The following is a 20185-nucleotide window of genomic DNA, read 5'->3' on the forward strand; positions in this document are numbered from 1 at the left end:
GCTCCTCGGTCACAACCAGCACACCAGCTGGGGCGAGGATTTCAGTCACAGCGAAGACCCCTGGAAGCTGCAGGAGAGGAGATACCACGTTCGCCTGGATAAGACCGCGAAAGCAGCCACAAACCTGTATGTGTTTATATCCACCACACCAACTCCAGCAGAGAGCTTTATCAGGAGGGGGGAGAGAAAGGGTGGCACCAACGACGGACGGAAGAGGACGCACCACAGCCAGAGCGCACAGTGTTGTGTTTGTTGGACACACACATGCCAGCGAAAACTAGCACTATCCAGACCTAAGGAATTGCTTGAGATTAGAAGTCACCGCTGTTTGGTGGGTGGGTTTTTTTTAATCCCACCGAGGAGATCCAAGGGTTTTCTGTATTGCTCTGGGGATTTTCGCCTTCTTTGCTCTAAGGGAACGCGAGGGGAGGAAATCCAGCCTCAGCTCCAAATATCTAGAGACTCTTAACTGGGTCTCCTCTCCAAACGCAGGAAATACGGCCTGGGATAAAAGTTTGGGAGCTTTTTGGAAAGTGGAGGAGGTTTGTGGCTGACGACTTGCACACGTTTTGCGACTTTTTAAAACCGGGAACGTTTTCTGCTTTTGGAGCTTCTGGTTTTCTACAGAGGAGGTAGAAGAAAAGCATTAAGATGTTACACGCTGTCGGTGTTGTTATTTGCAACAGTTTTGATCATCACTATTTATAGACCAGCCTGTTCCGACCGAGGGTGTTCCTCATAGCTGTATGTTTTGCCAACTGCGCGCAACAAGTTGCAGACACTCCCAGCAGAGGCAAACCTACGCTAATTTGGGCCAGCGGATGGTAGCCTATTTTCTGCTCTTCTCTGTTCTGATCATGCGTCTTTGAATAGCGCATACCCCCTCCCCGAGCCCCTCTTTGGAAGGCAGAGGGGAAACAAACGGTGGAGATCCGGAGAGGGAGTTCAGGAAAGGACGGGGCTGGATCCGTGGGAATAGGCCTGCCTGTCAGGCCTCTTATGATCTGGGGTTTGGACTGGACAGGACTGCGAAATAACTCGGTGTGGAATATTTGCAAGGGCCCGCTGTAAAGATAAAAGGGGAATATATGGGAATAAGAAATGCAAATCCTCAGCAGCCTGAGCCATGCAATGACAGTGGATGTAGTGGAAGGTAAAGCCGCATTCATTACAGAGCTCAAACTTTAAAAAGGAAATAAGGGAATTAAACGTTTGCCCTTATTTTAGGCAAACGAGAATTTAAATATTTAGTACTTAAAAACATACATTCTGTGTAAAGGGAGAATAAAGCTCATACATTACTTTTTTGAAAACAGTTTACTTCTTTTGATCCTTTATAATGAGGGAATTTAAAGTGTCCACGCGTTTTTGTGTCAGCACTACTTGTTCATAACACAGATTTTAGGGTTTTTTGTTGTTGTTTTTAAACAAGGAGTGTAAAGGGATCATTTATCCGCATGTTGTGGAGATAAGAAGGGACAGAGTAACTTTTGTAGCCAGACGCCTGTTGACAGTCTAAATCTAGCATCTGCTCACACAATGAAACATTCGCCTTGAATGCTTTCCCCCCTACCAAACAAACAGTGCTATTGTGGAATGAGGGAACTCGTAAGGGTTTTTTTTCCCTAACGGCATCTAACTGTAATGTCAGTAGTACCGAAATATTGCGCACACTCAGAGGAGGTCATTTCCAGTCATGTAACGACAGGGCCGACTTGATAAAGGCACAAAAACAGATGCATCACTAAAGGCTCCTTTCCGAGAAGGATGTTCTATTCAGGAGGCAGAAAGAGTGATGACGGTGTTTTTACCGCAGCTGGAGAGAAAGCCGGGCTCATACCCAGAGCCTCTTTGGAGAAGGATACATGTAATGTGAGTACTGACGCAAACCCGGGGTCGGATAATGGACTGCTCAAGAAACTGGAACGGCGCGTCTTATGTGAGTGAGTGTGCGGGCTGCTGCGTGCGTAGCAAATACGTCTGTCCCGTGCTCACCATTCATGCAGTGTGATTATTCCAACAAACACCTTTGCTCTCGCTTCCCCTCTGTCTGCCTGTTTGTCACTCCATCACCGCCGCCTCCTCCCTTCTCCGCGTGCCACTTGTGCACACACGGCGCCCACGCACCGCGTCTAATTGCCTGAGCAATCATCGGGAGATATCAACATAAAATATTAATATCTGACACCTCGTCTCCGCGTCACACCAGTCAATATGGCCACTCTACAGCATCATCGGCAGCTTCTTATGCGTGACACGGAGGTGGCATGCGACTCCAGCGGGGACGGCGCCGTGACAGTGCGGATTACCAACAGCGCGCCACGTGTGCATCAACATGAGCCCCTGAGGGCTGCCAACAGTGGGGGAGGAGGGGCTGCTGCCCGTGGGGCTGTGAATAAAACGAACCCTAACACCCACAAATGCAGCATCTCCTCCAGCTGCAGCTCGGCAGACTCCAGACCGGCTGTGACCTCCACATCCAGGGTTCACAGGAAAGTACCGCAACTGTTTGAACGCTCTGCTGCTCAGTGCTGGGACCCCAAGTTCGACTCTCCCATCCTGGAGGAGGCGTGCCAAGAGAGGTGCTTTCCTCAGACCCAGCGGCAGTTCCGTTATGTGCTGTTCTACCTGGCAGTAGCATCTGTGGTCTGGGGGGTGTACTTTGGGGTCAGAAGTGACTGCTGCAACCCCGTCACCTTCCTAACCCCTACAGCCTTCTTTTTAGTCTTACTAGTGCTCCTTTTTTTGTTTACTTTCACAAAGTCATACACGTTGCTGTACAACCAAACCTCCTTGCTCCTGATAGCGTTTACCTTCGCCATCACATTAGCTCCACAGATACAAACCGATGGCTACACTGGGCTGGAGAGGGCCGGTGGTGGGAATGCCTCACATCCCTCACAGGACAGCACACCAGTATGTTCATCCCCTTGTATTTCCTCTGTGGGAACCTTTTCTTTGTGCATGGAGGTGCTGTTGATTTTATATAGTGTCCTCCATGTCCGCCTATATGCCTCTGTGATGTTGGGGCTGCTGTATTCTATATTATTTGAGGCATTAGGATGGCTGCCGTTCCTTCAAAAGACTTCTGACACTCTCCGTTGGCTGGGACCCGCCAAAGCTCTGCTCCATTTGTGTGCCCATGTGATTGGCATCCATTTGTTCATTATGTCAGACGTGCGTTCTCGCAGCACGTTTCTCAAAGTGGGCCAGGCTATCATGCATGGCAAGGACTTAGAGGTGGAGAAGGCCTTGAAGGAGCGCATGATCCACTCAGTCATGCCGCGACCGGTCGCAGACGAGCTGATGAAGCAGGGGGACGACGAGGGCGGTGGTGAGAACTCTGGAAAGAGATATTCCTCTGGTGCCTGCTCAGCCTCAGCAGTTTCAGTGAGTGGCGGAGGGGGCAGTGGAGCTTCACAATCCCAAAGTGTCACAAACTCCAAGAATAACCCCCACAACAATCACAAACGCAAAAAGACCTCAATCCCTAGTGGGCAGATAATATTTAGGCCTTTCAACATGAAACGCATGGACCCTGTCAGCATCCTTTTCGCAGACATTGTGGGTTTTACCAAAATGTCTGCCAACAAGTCGGCACCGGCCTTGGTGGGCCTTCTCAATGACCTTTTTGGACGTTTCGACAGGCTCTGTGAGCTAACCTGTTGTGAAAAGATCAGCACTCTGGGTGATTGCTATTACTGCGTAGCAGGCTGCCCTGAGCCCAGACCGGACCATGCCTACTGCTGTGTAGAGATGGGCTTAGGCATGATCCAGGCCATCGAGCAGTTCTGCCAGGAGACACGTGAGACGGTCAGCATGCGCGTTGGAGTCCATACAGGCACCGTCCTGTGTGGGATTCTTGGAATAAAACGCTTTAAATTTGACGTATGGTCAAATGATGTCAATTTGGCTAACTTGATGGAGCAACTGGGTGTGGCAGGAAAGGTTCACCTATCAGGAGCCACTGTGGGATTCCTGGATGACCGTTACCTGAGAGAAGATGGACGTGTGGCAGAGAGAGCCGGGCCGAGCGTGATGGAGAAACTGAAGGGTAAGTGGTTGTTCAACTTTCTTTGCATGACAGTCACACAGAGAGGGTTGCTGCCTTTGAATTCTGCTTAGACATGGATTATTATTTTAAAAGATATATTAACAAATTAAAGATTACCAGTTGGTTTATCTTCAAAGTTCTTTGAGTTTGTAACATTTGCACTGAACACTGGACTGGGATAAAGAGCTAATTAGCTGCTAAACAGCAGGAAGAGCGGGCTATCACATTTCAATAAATTCATACAGGTGGAAGCTTGAGAGCTAACTAATCTTAGCACTTGGTCATTGCGAATGAGTAGGGTCAGTGCATGTCTAGACAGCACTAAAATATGTTATCTGACCAGTTATTCCTGCTGAAACAATCTACCAGCAGAAGTGGGAGATCAACCTTAAAGACTAAGAGATTAGAGCACCAGGAAGAGACACAAGTTTTGGTTTCTATCAGTTGGATGTCATTCAAGTAGTAGTCAGTTAATATGTTGTCTCTGCACGGGGGATTTTTGACTAAACCACTGCAATACATTTAAACTCTTATACAGCATTCAATGCATATTTATAATGTCACGTTGTTGCTCAAGGACATATATCACCCTCTCCATCAATACCCTATGACAGTAATGGTTTTGTGGGGATAAAAGTGCTATTTGGGAGCACAAGTCTGCAGACAGAGTCTTGTGTTATTGTGATTAGAACCTTTTAATTTCCCAAAACAACAAATGGATTTGAAGTCCTCACTACAGGCAGGAAACTTGCATAATATTGACATAAATGGATGCTTGTGGCACAAGGGTAACAGGATAGGTATTGGCATATACAGCAGAGATGGCTTAGATTTGTGAGCGTGACTGATACACAAAGTTTATGTTTGATCAAGCAGTTCCCATGAAGTCAAACAAGGTCAACGTGGCTGCACAAATCAGGCACTCTTTATTTAAACCCAGTTTCTAACCATCTGTTTTGTGCTTCTCAAAGTAAAGAACCTCCATACGTGACTTTTGTTTTCTCAGCGCTCTCAGTCAGTGCTGTGTTTGCTGCATATTTCTGACTGTGTTTGGGATTTGTCGTCGCGGTCGGGCAGCAGGAGCTGGAGATAGCGGTTGATAATAGCAGGACTGGCTGGCTTTACTGTTCTGAGGCAGGTATTCTGTTGGAATCCTCTGGATTAAGCAGGTGTTCATCGTCGTGTGACCACCATTTGTAGGAAAAGGAGGCGATAGGTTGGAAAGACTAGACAGACAGCAGAGAAAGGGTTAAAAGTATGGGACGAAATTGAAGCTTTATGCAACCTGTTCAGCATTTACAGGGTTTGGAGTCCATGAGTAAATGATTCATAAAGTTTGCTGAGGAAAAAAATGTATAGGAATTTTTTTGTTCTTGGTGGTTTAGGAATCTCAGCAATTCATACAGTGGGGTTACCGGGATTAAAGAGCAGGATATTTTATTAAGTCCAGTTAGTTGCAATAGATTGCTTAGTCATTCATCATGTGAAAAATAAACAGTGATTGTCACAGCCTCCCAAATACCAATGCTCGAGCCTTTTCTCTGCTGGTGGTGGTTTGATTAAGTTAGGACTCTTAAGACAAAACATGACAGACTTCTTTCATAATTTTTGATAATTAAAAAATGATAAATTGTGATAATATGACACATAACCACCGGACATATCTTTTCCTATAGACACACAGAGTGTGTCTCAATAGTCTGCCGAAAGCGGCATCAGTGGAACTAATCTATCCAGCAGGGAATTCCTCGTGGGCCGTCTAATCTTGGGTTGCTTGTGAAAAGAGACTGTCTGTTCTATTGTCAGGCCTTATGTCAGAGCGTATTCACACTTGGCTCTAAATGGTGCCATCACTTTCTATTTCTAGACTGGCGAACAGTGACAACATGAGATATTGACAAGCAGCTTTTGTTGAGGGAGAGAAAAGTGGAGAATGACATCTAGTTTCCTTCTGAAACAGAAACCGTTTCCTTCCTTCAGGGAGAGAGATGAGAATAACAGTTTGCTTCTGTTGCATAGAGAAAGAGATGGGTTTTTTTGTTTGTTTTTGGTTTTTAAAAGAGCAAAAAACGAGAGCCTAGATCCAGACTGGATTTTTAGAGATTGTGCTGATATGGATAAACTGACAGAAATTGCATTTGTACATAATCAATATGTAATTTTAAAAAGGGAAATGCGTTAATTAACGTCCCAGCTATGTATTTTACAAACAGCTTAATGAATCATCTGCTCAGCTGTGATGCATACTCTGCTGCCGACAGTGCCAGGTGAAATGCATTTGGAACTACTCAGATTACAGCAATTTTCACGGTTTTCCGGTACGTCCGGTTCAGGATCATTTCCACAGTTATCCTTTCTCATGAGTAGCACAGAGCAGGAAGTAGTCTGCTTAAGATGCAGTCACATTAATGCAAACAATCCATGTGGTTTAGGGAGGGAGGGAAGGGAGCTGCCTGGATAAAGCGTGCAGGAAACGCCCACACGCTAGCAGCAAATGTAACAAAATTCACACCTTTGCACATCTTCTGCACTTTTAAATCACTTAGACTTGAGAGCTGGCAAGATGAAGACCAGCTAATCAGGCAACATTTGACATTTCTGTTCTCATCTGCATGTTTGGAGCTGCAGTGCATGTGTGATTGCAGAGCAGTGATACTATTTGTAAATTACCCACCAGCATCTTTTTATGCATTTTGTTCTGTGCAGTGGTGCACATCGACGTGTTTGTGTTTCAGAGAATCTCAATGTAGAAACTTTTATTGAGAAATATTGTGTGAATATTAGATTGGAGAAAAAGGCAGGTAATGAGAAAGGTAAGAATCGGCAAGCTAACCAACTTTTGTAGCTTTTCCCAGTGTTAGTTTTCTCACCTTAAACCAGAGATTTGTAAAGCTGCCAGAATATTGTGCTCTTTAAGACATCTTTGACTCTGAAGATAAACTGTTGCAACTGCTGTAGCCAAATGTTCCCATTTGGACATTTTTCTCAATTTATTGTGTAGTTATGGCCTCTCTCATCTTCATTCGGTCACTGTCTCCAAGCTAGCTTTTTCTGATATACTGCTTATTGACTTACTGTGAAATGCTAACTGAGCTGTCCCATTTCTCAACGTTCCCTTTGTTATCCATACGCCTCAATTTCAAACACACAACCCTAGTCAGTTATTGGGTTTGAAAATAGGTTACAGAGTAGTTACAGCACGGTGGCACGGTGGTTAGCACTGTTGCCTCACAGCAAGAAGGTCCTGAGTTCAATTCCACCATCAGGCCGGGGTCTTTCTGTGTGGAGTTTGCATGTTCTCCCCCGTGTTTGCGTGGGTTCTCTCCGGGTACTCCGGCTTCCTCCCACTGTCCAAAGACATGCAGCTTGTGGGGATAGGTTAATTGGATAATACAAATTGCCACTAGGTGTGAATGTGCGAGTGAATGTAAGTGTGAATGGTTGTCTGTCCTTGTGTGTTGGCCCTGCGACAGACTCGCGACCTGTCCAGGGTGTACCCTGCCTCTCGCCCTATGACAGCTGGGATAGGCTCCAGCGCCCCCCGCGACCCTGAAAAAGGATAAGCGGAAGAGAATGGATGGATGGAATAGGTTACAGAGTAGTTATTAATCCCCGGTACCTTTAATCTCAGACAGTTGCGAAACTGAGATTTTATGATTCACGGTGTCCGTTCTCCTTGTCTGACACGAGTGATTAATTCTGTGCGTTTCTTCGGTGTTCTCCGTCTGTAAGCTGCGTTTCCCCCTCCTCTTCACCCCATGTCGGGGTCTTCTTCCCTTTCATGTACCGCATCTCTCCCTCTGCTTTGCCTCATCCTCACTGTGTAACACATTCATTGCCTCAGTCTCCCACCTGTCACCCAGGCCTGTACATGTGGTCCTGTTGTGTAACAGTGCTTTAGTGCTGTCTGCTGTCTGTCTTTAGTCACAGCTTTGCTATAGATCCTTCGCTAGGCTGAATGAGCCGGCTCCGGTGTCATGCTTCCATTCATTCTCTCTCACTGAAACACCACTTGCCATTCTCTCCTTTACAAATACTCAGCCTGTATCAGAAATGCACTTTGTGCAATGGATGACGCAGCTGCAAATCACATCTCAGTGCGCCATGAGGAATCTGTTTTCTTTACAACTTGCCTTACTTGAAAGAAGAAGAAGAAGTCATAATTTTTTAACTATGTGGTAGTTATAGCAGCGCTTCTTAAGTTACCAGTAATAAAGTTGAAGCGCTTTCACGTCCTGCGTCCTGCATCCTGCACTTTGGGTCCAAATCCTCCCTCCAGCTCAGTGGTACATGACAATTTCCATTTACCTTTGCTCATTTGATGCATATCTATTCACACCCACGACTGAAAAGCTCCAAATCTACAGCAACTTTTTATTAAAGCCCATTAGGCCTGTGTGTGCTGCTGTATTTCTTTCCTGTGCATGTGTGGTTTTTTTCTGCTTGACCTTTTTGATGTTATTGTTCGTGCTGTCAGATTTTACACACAGTTTATTTCCAGCGAGATGATTTTTGCATTCTCAATTTTCCTGCTTCGCCTCGTATTTAAATCCTGCTTGTGTCACTGATTGCTCTGCTCAAATGCTCGTGCCGCCTCCGTCCTCTCTAATCCAGGCCTGCCATATCTCTTTTAGCTTCAAGCACACAAACACACTCAGATTTCACTGCAGGTGGTGAGGGAAGCACATTTCTGTCGCGTATTCGTGTTTAGCCAGTTTCTTTATCCCTGCTTTACCTCTTGCGCTAATGCGCAATGTTTTTCCTTTACAGTACAATATAGCAGGCTGTTATACATCTGCTAGACTCAAGGTATCAGCCTTGAACTGTTCTCATGGTATCATGGCGTAGCACTAGCGCCTTTTCAGTTTCGATTTGCGTCTAAACTTGGTGCCCGTGTGTATACATATTTGTGTGCTTGCACGTGTATACATGCAAGCTGCATGCATTTGGCTTTTTTCCACACACGCTCGCACACATATTTACAAACTGGTCCATCCTACTCTTGCATGGAGTTTCAGTGGAAAGTCCATGCCCTCAGGCTGATTAGTCTTTGCTAAATCAAACATGTCACCTAAATATGCAGTTGCAAACAGCAGATCCTTAGCCGTACCAGGCCAGCCCTAGTGTGTCACGGGGCTGTCCGTTTGTATTCTTTTCACTATATTTGGCGTCAACCACTGTTTTCTGGAGGTAAAGGTGACTGGCTCATTTTCAGCATTTCTATTAATCTCAGATCTTACATGCTAGCAAAATCATTTACTGTGAAAGCCACCGTGCACGTTCCTCCTATCTGTCTCAACACGATCGGGGTATTCATGGGTCAAGTGACAAAAGAAGTTCCAAATCTCATGCAAATACATTCAAAAGCTGCCCAGACAGTGACTTTCACACTATGTCAAAACAAGCTTTCCTTGGCTCATTAATTACATGTAATGTATATGGACTCCATTTGAGCTGTTTCAGTTTAAAACCATGGTGTTTTCAAGCCTTACTGGAACACTTGAACAGTGATTTAATTAGTTAGAGTTTTGCCAGTATAAAGAAGTATATTCTGGATTTGCTGATCATTTAGCTGATCAGTAAAATAACACACAAAAAACCCCAACAACAACCAACACTAAAACCCCCCTAAACAACATCACTGAACATTTATCAGGCACGCACATGTATTGATGAAATGTCTGGTGTGGTAGATAATTAACCATTAAAAACTGCTTTATAAATTGACAGTATGATAAAAGGATCATTATTGAAACCAGTCTTTGCACAAAAGAACCACGACAGCTGCACAGGCCAAAGAGTATTTCATGCTTTCGCTCAGTAGCTGCAGTTTCTCAGCTGTTAATCCTGATTTTTTGATTTTTAACAAAACCTGTCAGGAGGAGATGATCAGTAACACAGAGACAGAAACACACAGCAGTGCTCTCGCTGCCACGTTATAATTTGCTCTGCTCTTCAGATCTTCACCCTTCATTGGGAGCTACATCACCGCGCTAGCTAGCCAAACAAAACGTGGGCTTGTGCTTCCGCCTGTGTGTGTTTTACAGTAAAGATAAGAAATGGCTGATCAAAGTCTTTGTGTCTTATGTACACAGAGGTGCTTTTACTGTACACATCAGTTTATCACTCACAGGTGAACTCAGGTTGCCGGGGTGGCTTTAAAACGCTGTGTGTTTGTTCATCTCTTTCTCTTAGAAAATCTTTTTTTGTCTCATTTCATCTGCTTTTGCAAGGCTCTCTCATGGTATTGTCACATGCATCACCTCGATCTGTTTGTTTGGAGGAATGCGTTCACTGTAAGGTTCAAAGGTCACTTGAAATCACTTCTCTAGGTGGTCTTCCAAGCGGCTCCGTGTCTTTCGGTATCCACTGCGTATGATGAAAGTGATAAGTACAAAAGTACAGTAACGTTAGAGCTGAAAACAAAGGAAAAACTAGGTCTATATATATTTTAATAAACGTATGGGCATATAACCACTTTTACTACTTAATGTTTTTACTCGAGGTGTGACAGACATTGCAGGCAATTAAAGAGGACCAGGGCTTATGCTTATCACTCACTAATCCTGTAAGTCCCATAAAGCGCAGTATGAAACACTTTATGGGACTTGATGGTGGTAACATACTAGTAAAAACAGTTCTGATTTAATTCCTCTAGCTTCTTTAAATGCTAATCTACTGAAATCCTTGGCAGCAGCACTATTTTGATACTTATATTATTACTTATAGGATTTGTACATTCGCCTAACAAGAGAAAAGATGCTCTGTTTGATCCTGAGAGGAGCCACAAATCCCTTTGGAGTTATGTGAGGAAGAACATGTGGCATAAAAGTCTGCCAAATCAAATCAGTTACCTGCAGTGGTAACCACATTTATGAAGCAGCTAAAAGTAGCTTCTTCTTGTTATTTGGGACTGTTTGTTAGGTGTGGTGTAGTGTTTGACCACAGCGGGATGTAAGCAGTGATAAACTTGTAGTTTCTGTATGTAGAGCTCCTTTTTTTTTCAGACACAGGCTCCAAAATCAGTCTTTTAATTGGAAATATCAAACATTTCACTTATGATATGTTTTTTTCCTTTGAAAAACTTTACAGATTATTTGTTATGTTTTCATTTTAGGAAGTTTACATTGATTTCTGACACGTGTTCTAAACTGCTTAAAAAATAATTTTCCAACTATTTCATCAACTCTTTTGTTTGCTGATTGGCTCTCATGCAGGAGGTCGGTCCCTCCTGGATAATCTAACCTCAAAATAGTCATGTTTTACGTCACGTTGGACCGCACTTTGGTGGTTCAAATCCACCATCAGGCCGGGGCCTTTCTGTGTGCAGTTTGGATGTTCTCCCAGTGGCTGCGTGACTTCTCTCCAGGTAGTACACCTTGTTCCCAAAGTCTAAAGCCATGCCGTGAGTGGGTCAGGTTAATCGGTGACTTTAAATTGGCTGTAAGTGTGAATGCGAGTATGAGTGGTTGTCTGTCTCTTTGTATTGGCCATGCAACAGGCTGTCGACCGGTCCAGGGTGCACCCTGCCTCTTGCCCCATGGTAGCTTTAATTGTATAAGCAGAAGAAAATGAATGGATGGACGCATGAAGCTGGACATGACTGTGAGATGTGTATCTGACTGAGAACCGAAAGAAAATATCTTCAATTCATATGGTAGCAACAGTCAGTCACAAAGTAGTGAAGCCCTCCTGTTTTACTGTAACTAGAATCATAAACTGCAAAATGAGATCATACTGTACTGAGGAAGACTAAACTTCTAAAATTCATTTTAAAGATGTTTACTGAAATAATAAAGCAATTTTCTCATAGACTTCCGTATAGTCAGGGTTCTTTTTGCAGCCTGTGGTGGCCTTTAAAAAGAATTTGATCTTCTCCATCGGCTTCATTTTTCACACCTGGAGTCAAATATGTACATCCTTGAAATATAGTATGGAAGCAACACTGCAGGCATGGATGGGGAAAAATATGATCCAAGTGAAACTAAGCTGAACGAGTGAGATTTTTGTAGGCGTAGCAAATCAGTTTGTCCTGATAAAGCTGTGTGTGCGTGTTTTAGTTCATATTACTACTTTTTTAAATTTAAAATGATTTTCAGTTGACACCTGATGAAGTTTAGCATAATGTGAAGACGTTCAAAGCCGAAAAGCATAACCAGCGTGACGCTGCTCTGCTCTCCAGTCTTGTACATGCACAAATTGCTCAGAAATGACTTGCAAAATGGTCTCCTGCAGTATTATATTAAGTACATCCTAATTCCATTACCATTAATGCTCTGTGTGTCCCAGAGAGAGAAATGATGTTGTAGATCTGATAGTAAATCATAATGTAACTCTGATTGTCAGGAGCCAATGAACCAGCAGAATATAATAGGAGCAGGACCTTTCTACAGATGGTCTTCTTTGTCTCGATTCTAACAGAAACACAGTTTCCCTTCCTTCTAACGTCTGAATGACCTGTAATAACGCTCTGTTATCCTCTGCATCTGTTTCTTTAAATAGATCTGTAGTAACAGTTAGTTTTCCCTCACCCAGGCAGCTGTCTAATCAACTTGCTGTTATTCAAACAACCGGCTTATTTCACTAGAAGTTTGTCATTTCCATTGCCCAAGAATGACATGACTCAAATGTGTATGTGTGTGTGTTCAGTGTTGATAAGCGTGCCCGGCCCTGTCCTAGTCTGATTGCAGATGTATAGCAAACACAAACATGCATTTGTACATGTACATGTACTTAAATTAAATTATGAAGTCAACCTGTATTAGAAGTAAATAAATCTAACTCTAACTCGAACCATTATAACCCAACAGCGAGATGTTTGAAAGTAGCCAAAACTGCCTCCACTCTGTGTTTTAAAAATCAAACTGGTCCTCAAGAAGACTACACACAGAGACACACACAACTACATTTAATCTATAACTAGTCTTTTCTACGACCTACACCTTACTCAGGAGTCACCTGCATAGCTCTGTCCATCGTGAGTCCATCATGTATTTGTGTGTTTGCACATGCTCGTGTTCATATTTGAGCTTCAGTGGAGCTTTACCTAACAGCGTTGGCACACGTTGCGCTGTCTTTACATTTGGTGTATGTTTGCCTGCGTTTAGCTCATATCCAGAAGTCTTCAGCATGATCACATGAAGCCATGTGACGGTGCTAGAATATGACTTGTTGATTGTTTTTGTTGGTTTTTTACTTCATGCAAAGGTGCCACCCTTTGTGTGAAGTACAAAGGCTGGCATATAGTGAAATAGCTAGCACAGCTTAAAGTGGAGACTAAAAATGTCAACATTAGGTAGAGATTGATAAAGCTGGCTTGTGTAAACACAAGAATCGTGTGAAAACACAATAAAAATCCCGCTCTTTATCAGTCCGGGTGTTTGGGGACGAAATTCCGATGAATTCGTTCAGAGGCACACAAGAAATGTGGGAGGACTCGGAGAGTAGATGATAACATTTATTATGTTCTGTGACCGGGTTTAAGCCATTGATATCATGGTTATGTGGTAAGATGCAGTTCGTGCCATCAGACCCTGAGAGTTTTTGCCTTGTCATGGTCATCCCTTTCACCATTGAATGGTAGATTGCCATAATAATTCACTTTCTGGGGGCAAAGGCCTACCTGACACTCCTGCCTCGCTGTTACTAATTGACCAGCTCAAAGAGATTTTATGACTGGTAGAATCGCAAAAATTGAACGTGTTCACGTTGGCGCGTGGCTCAAGGTTGTGCCATGGACATCTGCGGACTTTCATTTAGGGTTTGCACACGACACAATAATATGTCTAATTTGCCTGCTAGTTATTCTGCTCTTTATGTCTGTTTGTGTAATCTGACAGCTGTTTAAAATTCCACATTCGTAGCAGCTGCGCGTGTCAGTTTGGCAGCATCGTGGTTTGCCTCTACTGCCCTGTGAGTGTGTGTGTGTGTCTGTGTGTGTGTGTGCCGGCTATGGTTTGCTGGGGTGGTGCTGTGTTAAACGGCTGTTCTGAATAATAGATACGGAGCGCAGCCCCTAGCCTGTTAAAAAATCCATGAGCTTCCGTTGCACTGGTTTATAAAAGCCGAAGTGCTTGGAGAAAAAGAGTTTATAGCCTGTGAGGGGAACAGGCAGAATAAGATTTGGGCAGTCACATCCCAGATATGTCAAGGCATGAGCAAAGAATGGAAGACAAACACTTTGCTCAAATGTTTGACTGGCACATTGTACTGCAGGCAAGGTTTTGTGTAGATGTGTATTTTTTTCCTTTTTAAGTGTGTAAAATTTTCTTTTTAAATATCACAGCTGCAATGGAAAAAGACAGGGAGGCATTACATTCTGGCTTTTACAGTTTTCTGTTTTAATTGAATGAATTCAAAGAAGTTTTGGATTTGACATATTAGGACCGCTGTGTTTTACTTTCCACTGTATGCTACATACATAGTGTTCCCTATGTATGCAATGAGTCATTTGAACGATCACATATTATGAGATGTTGTCACAGACACATCATTCATTCGTTTAAAAAACAAAAATAGCAAACACCCCTGGATGCAGAGCCACTAACTCAGTTAAAAATAGCAAATGAGTTGTTTAAGGTTAGGCTACAAACAAAAGCATCTATAAGCTTGAGTCTCAGTTTATTCTGCCTCTGACATTGCCGCGCTATAAAGCCACTGGGATAAGTCGCTGTTACTCAATGTTTTCAATGTTTTCAATGTTGTAATTAGTGAAAATAAAGTAATTTTTAACAACAAAAACAGATTTTTCGTGCCTGGGTTTTATATGTTTCTGATGGCACGTGGGTCAAAATGACCTGCAAGCATAATTATAGAGACACGGTGCAAGCACTCCACAACACAGTATCCACAGTCAGAATAATTTCACTGAGTAAAAGAAGGAAAACTCGCATTAGTAGTTACAGTTAAGTAAAAAAATGGCAATCTGTAGAAGATTTCCATCTGTTCAACAAAGGATCTAATCTGCTGGGTGTGGCGACTTTTCGCTAACCTGCCAAGTTCAGTCAATAATTTCCTTTGTTTCCCAACATGCCCTTTGGTCACATAGAAGACGTGACTGCAGGTGTGAGACCTTGAGAATTAGCATATCCAATTACGGAGAAGCGAGAAGTGCATACATACACATAAGTTACATAAGTTATGAGTTACTGAGTGTTTTCTTAAAACACTTGTTTGTTGTACCCAAAATAGCCAGTGGTTCATAGAAAGATGGGCCTAGCTTCTAACCCAGCCATGGTCTTTCTGTATGGCGTTCACATGTCATCCTTGTTTACAGCTTTGCTCAGGTTTCTCCTGCCATTTAAAAACACGTTCATGCCACGTATAACGGTGCCGGACACTCCCACAAAGGAGATTCTCAGTTTTCAGAGTTTCACTTTCTGGTTACCTTCACAAAGGAGGTTCTGTTTTTGCATGCATGTCTTTCTGTCTGTAAACAAGAGATCTCGAAAAGCTTTGAATGAAATCTGATGAAACTTTGTACGAATATAGAGTGGAGTCATGTTAACAACCCCTTCATTTCTGCTTATATCCACCAAGGCCTTTAGGGTAAACCTAATGATCTATTGGTAGAAAATGGATTAAAAATCATTATAACTTAGAAACTATGAATTTTACAAGTGTGGTGTGTGTTGTCAACTATATAGCTTGACTTGAAAAAATGTTCTAAGACTTGTGACTTGACTTGGACTTTTACACCAATGACTTGGGACTTGAATTGGACTTGAACCGGTTTACTTGAAAAGACTTGATATTTCACCCCAAATATAAAATTTAACATGCATATTATATAGAGATTGAAAATGTGACGTCATTCACGGGTAGAACCGCAAAGGATTCTGGGAACTCGTGGCAAGCGGTACTAGCGCACGCAGGCTTTCAATTAAAATCAGTCACACAGCGATAAAAAGAAACACAAAAATGTCAAGAAGCTGTTGTATTATTAACTGCAATAGCCGGTCGCATGACAGCCACGGGAAGCCGACGGGTAAAGAGATCGGTTGTTATCGGATTACGTCGTGGAAGAGAAATTGTTCGAGCCATGTTTCCGAAGTAACAAAGAGGCGACTGGATTGCAGCCATTCAAAGATCAAATATAACGTCCCAGAACACTCCAGCTCACAGGTTAGTCTGCTCCAAGCATTTACATAAAGGTCAGTCTGCTGTTGTAGTTAATGCGTCATTTTTCTTAACATAATTGGTGATATAGGTTACAAGCAAGTCTGGCGCTGAACAGAAATTGTCGCGCTATGCTCCTTTATTTATTGTGCATAAATAGTGAATTGTCCTGACACAATATTGCATTTCGCTTCTGTTATTATGGTACATTGACAAAAACACATACTTTTATTCACAGGATAAAACAGGTTTTTTGTATCACTAATTGTCCAGTACGATTACAGCATACAATATTGTTGTCACTGCTACATTTCTGTGATGCTACCAGAAATTATTTCCACTACTAATTAATTACCGTTGAGCTCAAAGGTCCTATTAATAAACGGTTAAGGAATGTGTATTTATGAAGACGATTTGTGAGACTGGTAAACTTATGATACGTACGATGGTCTTTCGTTCTACACGGTGCATTTCAAGGTCCTGCACCCATCCGTCGGTAAACTGTACCTGGGCTTGTTGCAGTGACCGGAAGTTACTAAACTTCATGAGTGTATGCACTCACTCCAAGAACCGTATAATTATAAATATGCATATAAATATGCTAAGATGAGATAGCTGACTTCATCTAACTAGCAAATGTTTTCCAGGCTACGTTGGTGATACAGTTTTTTTTAATGTGTATGATATTTTTGTCATGCGATTTTAAAGCTGGTCCTACAACCGCATCCAAGAATAACATGCAGCTTATCTCAGAACTGTCGGTGAAAATTATTCTTGGAGCTAGGTTTAATTGAGCTGCATTTTAAAGAGGTGCAATTTCACAATTTGTGTATATTTTCTAAGTTCACTATTTTGTATGTGTTGAGAAAAACACAGATTTTAAAATTACATGGTCTAATATTTACATTTAGCATAACTGCAACATTATTTTTTCGTTTGTTTTTTTTAAAGACTCGAAAGGACTTGAAATTCAAAGTTTCAGACTTGTGACTTGACTCGGACTTTTACACCAGTGACTTGAGACTCCATATAAAGATGTAAAATATCATGTCACATTTGACCTCTGACCTTTCCTTTAGTGTCAATAGATATATCTGAATGTCAAAGTGATAATAATGTTATATAAGGAACAATGAAATGAATGCCACAGATGTATTAAATGCACATAAATCATGAAAAAAACAATTATCTATTGTTTTTATTGAGCCAATAACAAAAGCCTACAAATATGTTTAAAAAGAACAAAGAAGACAAAATACAATTCTTTTTCCTTAGAAGTAAATACTGCCCAGACAGTGAGCTGTTTTAGTGGAGGTTTGCCACTGAACAACAACATGGCAGAAGTTCTTTTTCCAAATATCTTTTTAATAGCCTTCAAAAAACCTGTATCAGTAAAATCATACTATAATAGGAATGCAAAGTGGCGTCCCTTGGTGGTCTGTGGAAAGAGAGAGTTGTGTGACATCAGTGGAAAGAGAAAAAGAGGGAGGGGAAAAAGAAGAGAGGGAGCATATTCTGTGGTTATGACCTTTTCCCAAGGATTTCCCACAAACTAGCTTTGGGCAGCAAGGAGGTGTGTATGTGTCTTTGTGACTGTGTGACTGGACATTGTGAATCTATGGCAGATAGCAGAATGATTCACTCTGTGCAACAGTTGTTCTCTGTAGTGTTGCAAATCAAGTTCATTTGCACCAGAAGCAGATAAGATCTCACGGAGACAATAAATATCTGTCACCGCACTGCATGTGTTTTGCATTAGGTTTAACCACCACACTATGGAGTCAAGATTAGTATGTGCCCATCCGTGTGCGCATGCATTAAAAAAACACACACAAAAAAGTGATGCATCAGTCGTCATCAGCTCTCCCGAGCAAGACCAAGGTTGGTCATTTCTTCCTCAAGGACTTTCCTCTGCCGCTGAATAGCAACCTCCCCGGGCGAAACTCAAGAGACTCTGCGAAGTGAGACACTTAAATGCCTTTTAACAGCTGTGTGTGCGTGATTGTATGTTTATCAGAGTGACGCAGTGGCAGTTGGAGTGCGTCACTTTTCCTGTCAACCCGCTGTACTGCATGCCGCGCACTCACACACTTGTAGGACCTCCTGATTGTGGCGCAAACAAACTGCGGGTGATGAAAATGCTAATATGTTTTCTTAAAACACGATGTTAATAGGAAATCCCCATGACCCCAACCTTAATCCGTTAATGCCAACTCCAAAATATGTATATGAAAAAACAAAGTCAACATTTTGTGTTGTTTGTCAGACTTTTACAACTTTTCCTGATTAGACCAATTTAGAAATATGCGAACAAACCCTTGGGCGACGGGACCAAGGTCTCGTGTTTGACCAAAACCAGAGAAGAAACCCACCAGGGTCCCTATAGACGCTTTATTAAATCCCAGCAATGACATTTAAAAGATCAAGGAGGTGGTGCAAAGGAAAAGAAATGGATGAAGCAGAGGGAGAGAGTGAGGAACTCCCTGGACTAAAATGATGGCTCAAAAGAGGGAAGGGAGGAGGGATAGAGGGATGGATGAGAGGGAGGAATGGGAGGGTATTTGAAGGAGGATCGTGTGAGAGCCTCATCCCTCGGTTCCATCAGCGTGTCCAAATATGGAGGCTTCTGCTATTGTCGAGCCCTGTTCTCAAGACCCGCCACGGACCAGGGAGAAAACTGGAGGATAGGAAAGGGAAGGGCTGGAGAGGGGAAGAGTGAGCGGTGGGAGAAAGTTGAAGGCAGACAGCTGAAAAAAAAGGGAAAGAACAAGACAGCAGAGACGAGGCAGATCAACTATAAAAATAGGTAGCGAGAGGTGCTGCGAGATGTAAGGTCTGGCGAGACAAAGGAGAAGAAGTTGAAGGTGAACGTGAATAAAATTGGACAGTTGGAGGATAAATCTATGAAAGGGGGAAGCAAGTTTAAATCTATTTTTAGCTCTGGATTTATTTATTTCTGATTGTTCAAGCAGCAAAATGAAAGAATGAGAAAACAAAGAACGATGGAAGTTCTTTAATTAGTCTGCTGAAGTGTCTCCATCCCTCTTTTGTATTCACATACGTTCACTTCTCTGTGTGTGGGACCAGAGGGGAGTCAGCGACCTTTGGGTCACTGTTTTGATCATGTGGTTGGAAGTTGCCATAAAGTCAAAGGTCATTTGTCAGGAAGTAGTGAGTTGGGAATGAGCCATCTCTCTGGGGATGGTCTGAAATGTCAGATGTAGTTTTAAAACATTTGCCCAGACATTTGTCTCGGTATGCTTGTTGCACACTTGTACACATTTTTTGGATCAAGTCTGTCTCGATTCATGTTTACGTTTGTGCTTACGAATTGTAGAACTACCTTTCAGGAGTTTATCTTTATAATAAGGCAAAAACACACGAGAAAAAACTAATACGGGCTTCCACAAAAATAATCCCAAAACGACATTTAAAGCAAGATACGACATTTATTTACATCACCAAACACAAGACGTCAAACTATTTACAACGGGGGGAAGATCGCGACCATGACATACAGAAACACAGGGCTTAAATACATAGAAGGAGCAATTAGGGAATGGACCACAGGAGGGAAACACAGCTGGGGCAAATCAGACCTGACGAGACAAGGAAACGTAAACTGAACACTAAGATAACACAGACTTTCAAAGTAAAACAGGAAACACATAACAGTCACGCCAAAACAAAACGCCTAAAACAATACACTGCCAACGCCGAACCGTAACAATGTACTAAGGGTGTGTATCAATGCAAAGCTGCAAAATCATTCAGCCTGTATGTACGAGCAAATCATTGTGCTGTATGACATCGGAAAGTGAAAAAGGCCATCACAATTGATCAAAGCTTTCGAAATTATCTGAAATTCATTTATATTAAAGATAAAGTAAGTCATTTTTAATATTATTTAATTAAAAAAAGAATGTTACACTCATAAATATCTATTGATTATTAAATCTTGCAACAAATTGATGAATGCATCATTATAAAGTTTGATTTAATCTATTAAATATG

At 42.4% G+C, this 20185-nt stretch overlaps 1 protein-coding gene across 2 annotated transcripts in view; it reads left to right on the top strand.

Annotated features, from left to right (window-relative positions):
• Positions 1-20185, top strand: part of LOC113023877 (adenylate cyclase 9) — a 49759-nt gene continuing 29574 nt past the window's right edge. For both annotated transcript variants that reach the window (XM_026170301.1, XM_026170302.1), the window contains exon 1: positions 1-4054. In XM_026170301.1, the coding sequence (XP_026026086.1) occupies positions 2215-4054 (1840 nt within the window). In that variant the 5' untranslated portion in view covers positions 1-2214. The remainder of the gene's footprint in view (positions 4055-20185) is intronic.

Source organism: Astatotilapia calliptera, chromosome 6, assembly GCF_900246225.1.
Source record: "Astatotilapia calliptera chromosome 6, fAstCal1.2, whole genome shotgun sequence".
In the NCBI taxonomy this organism is placed as follows: Eukaryota; Metazoa; Chordata; class Actinopteri; order Cichliformes; family Cichlidae; genus Astatotilapia; species Astatotilapia calliptera.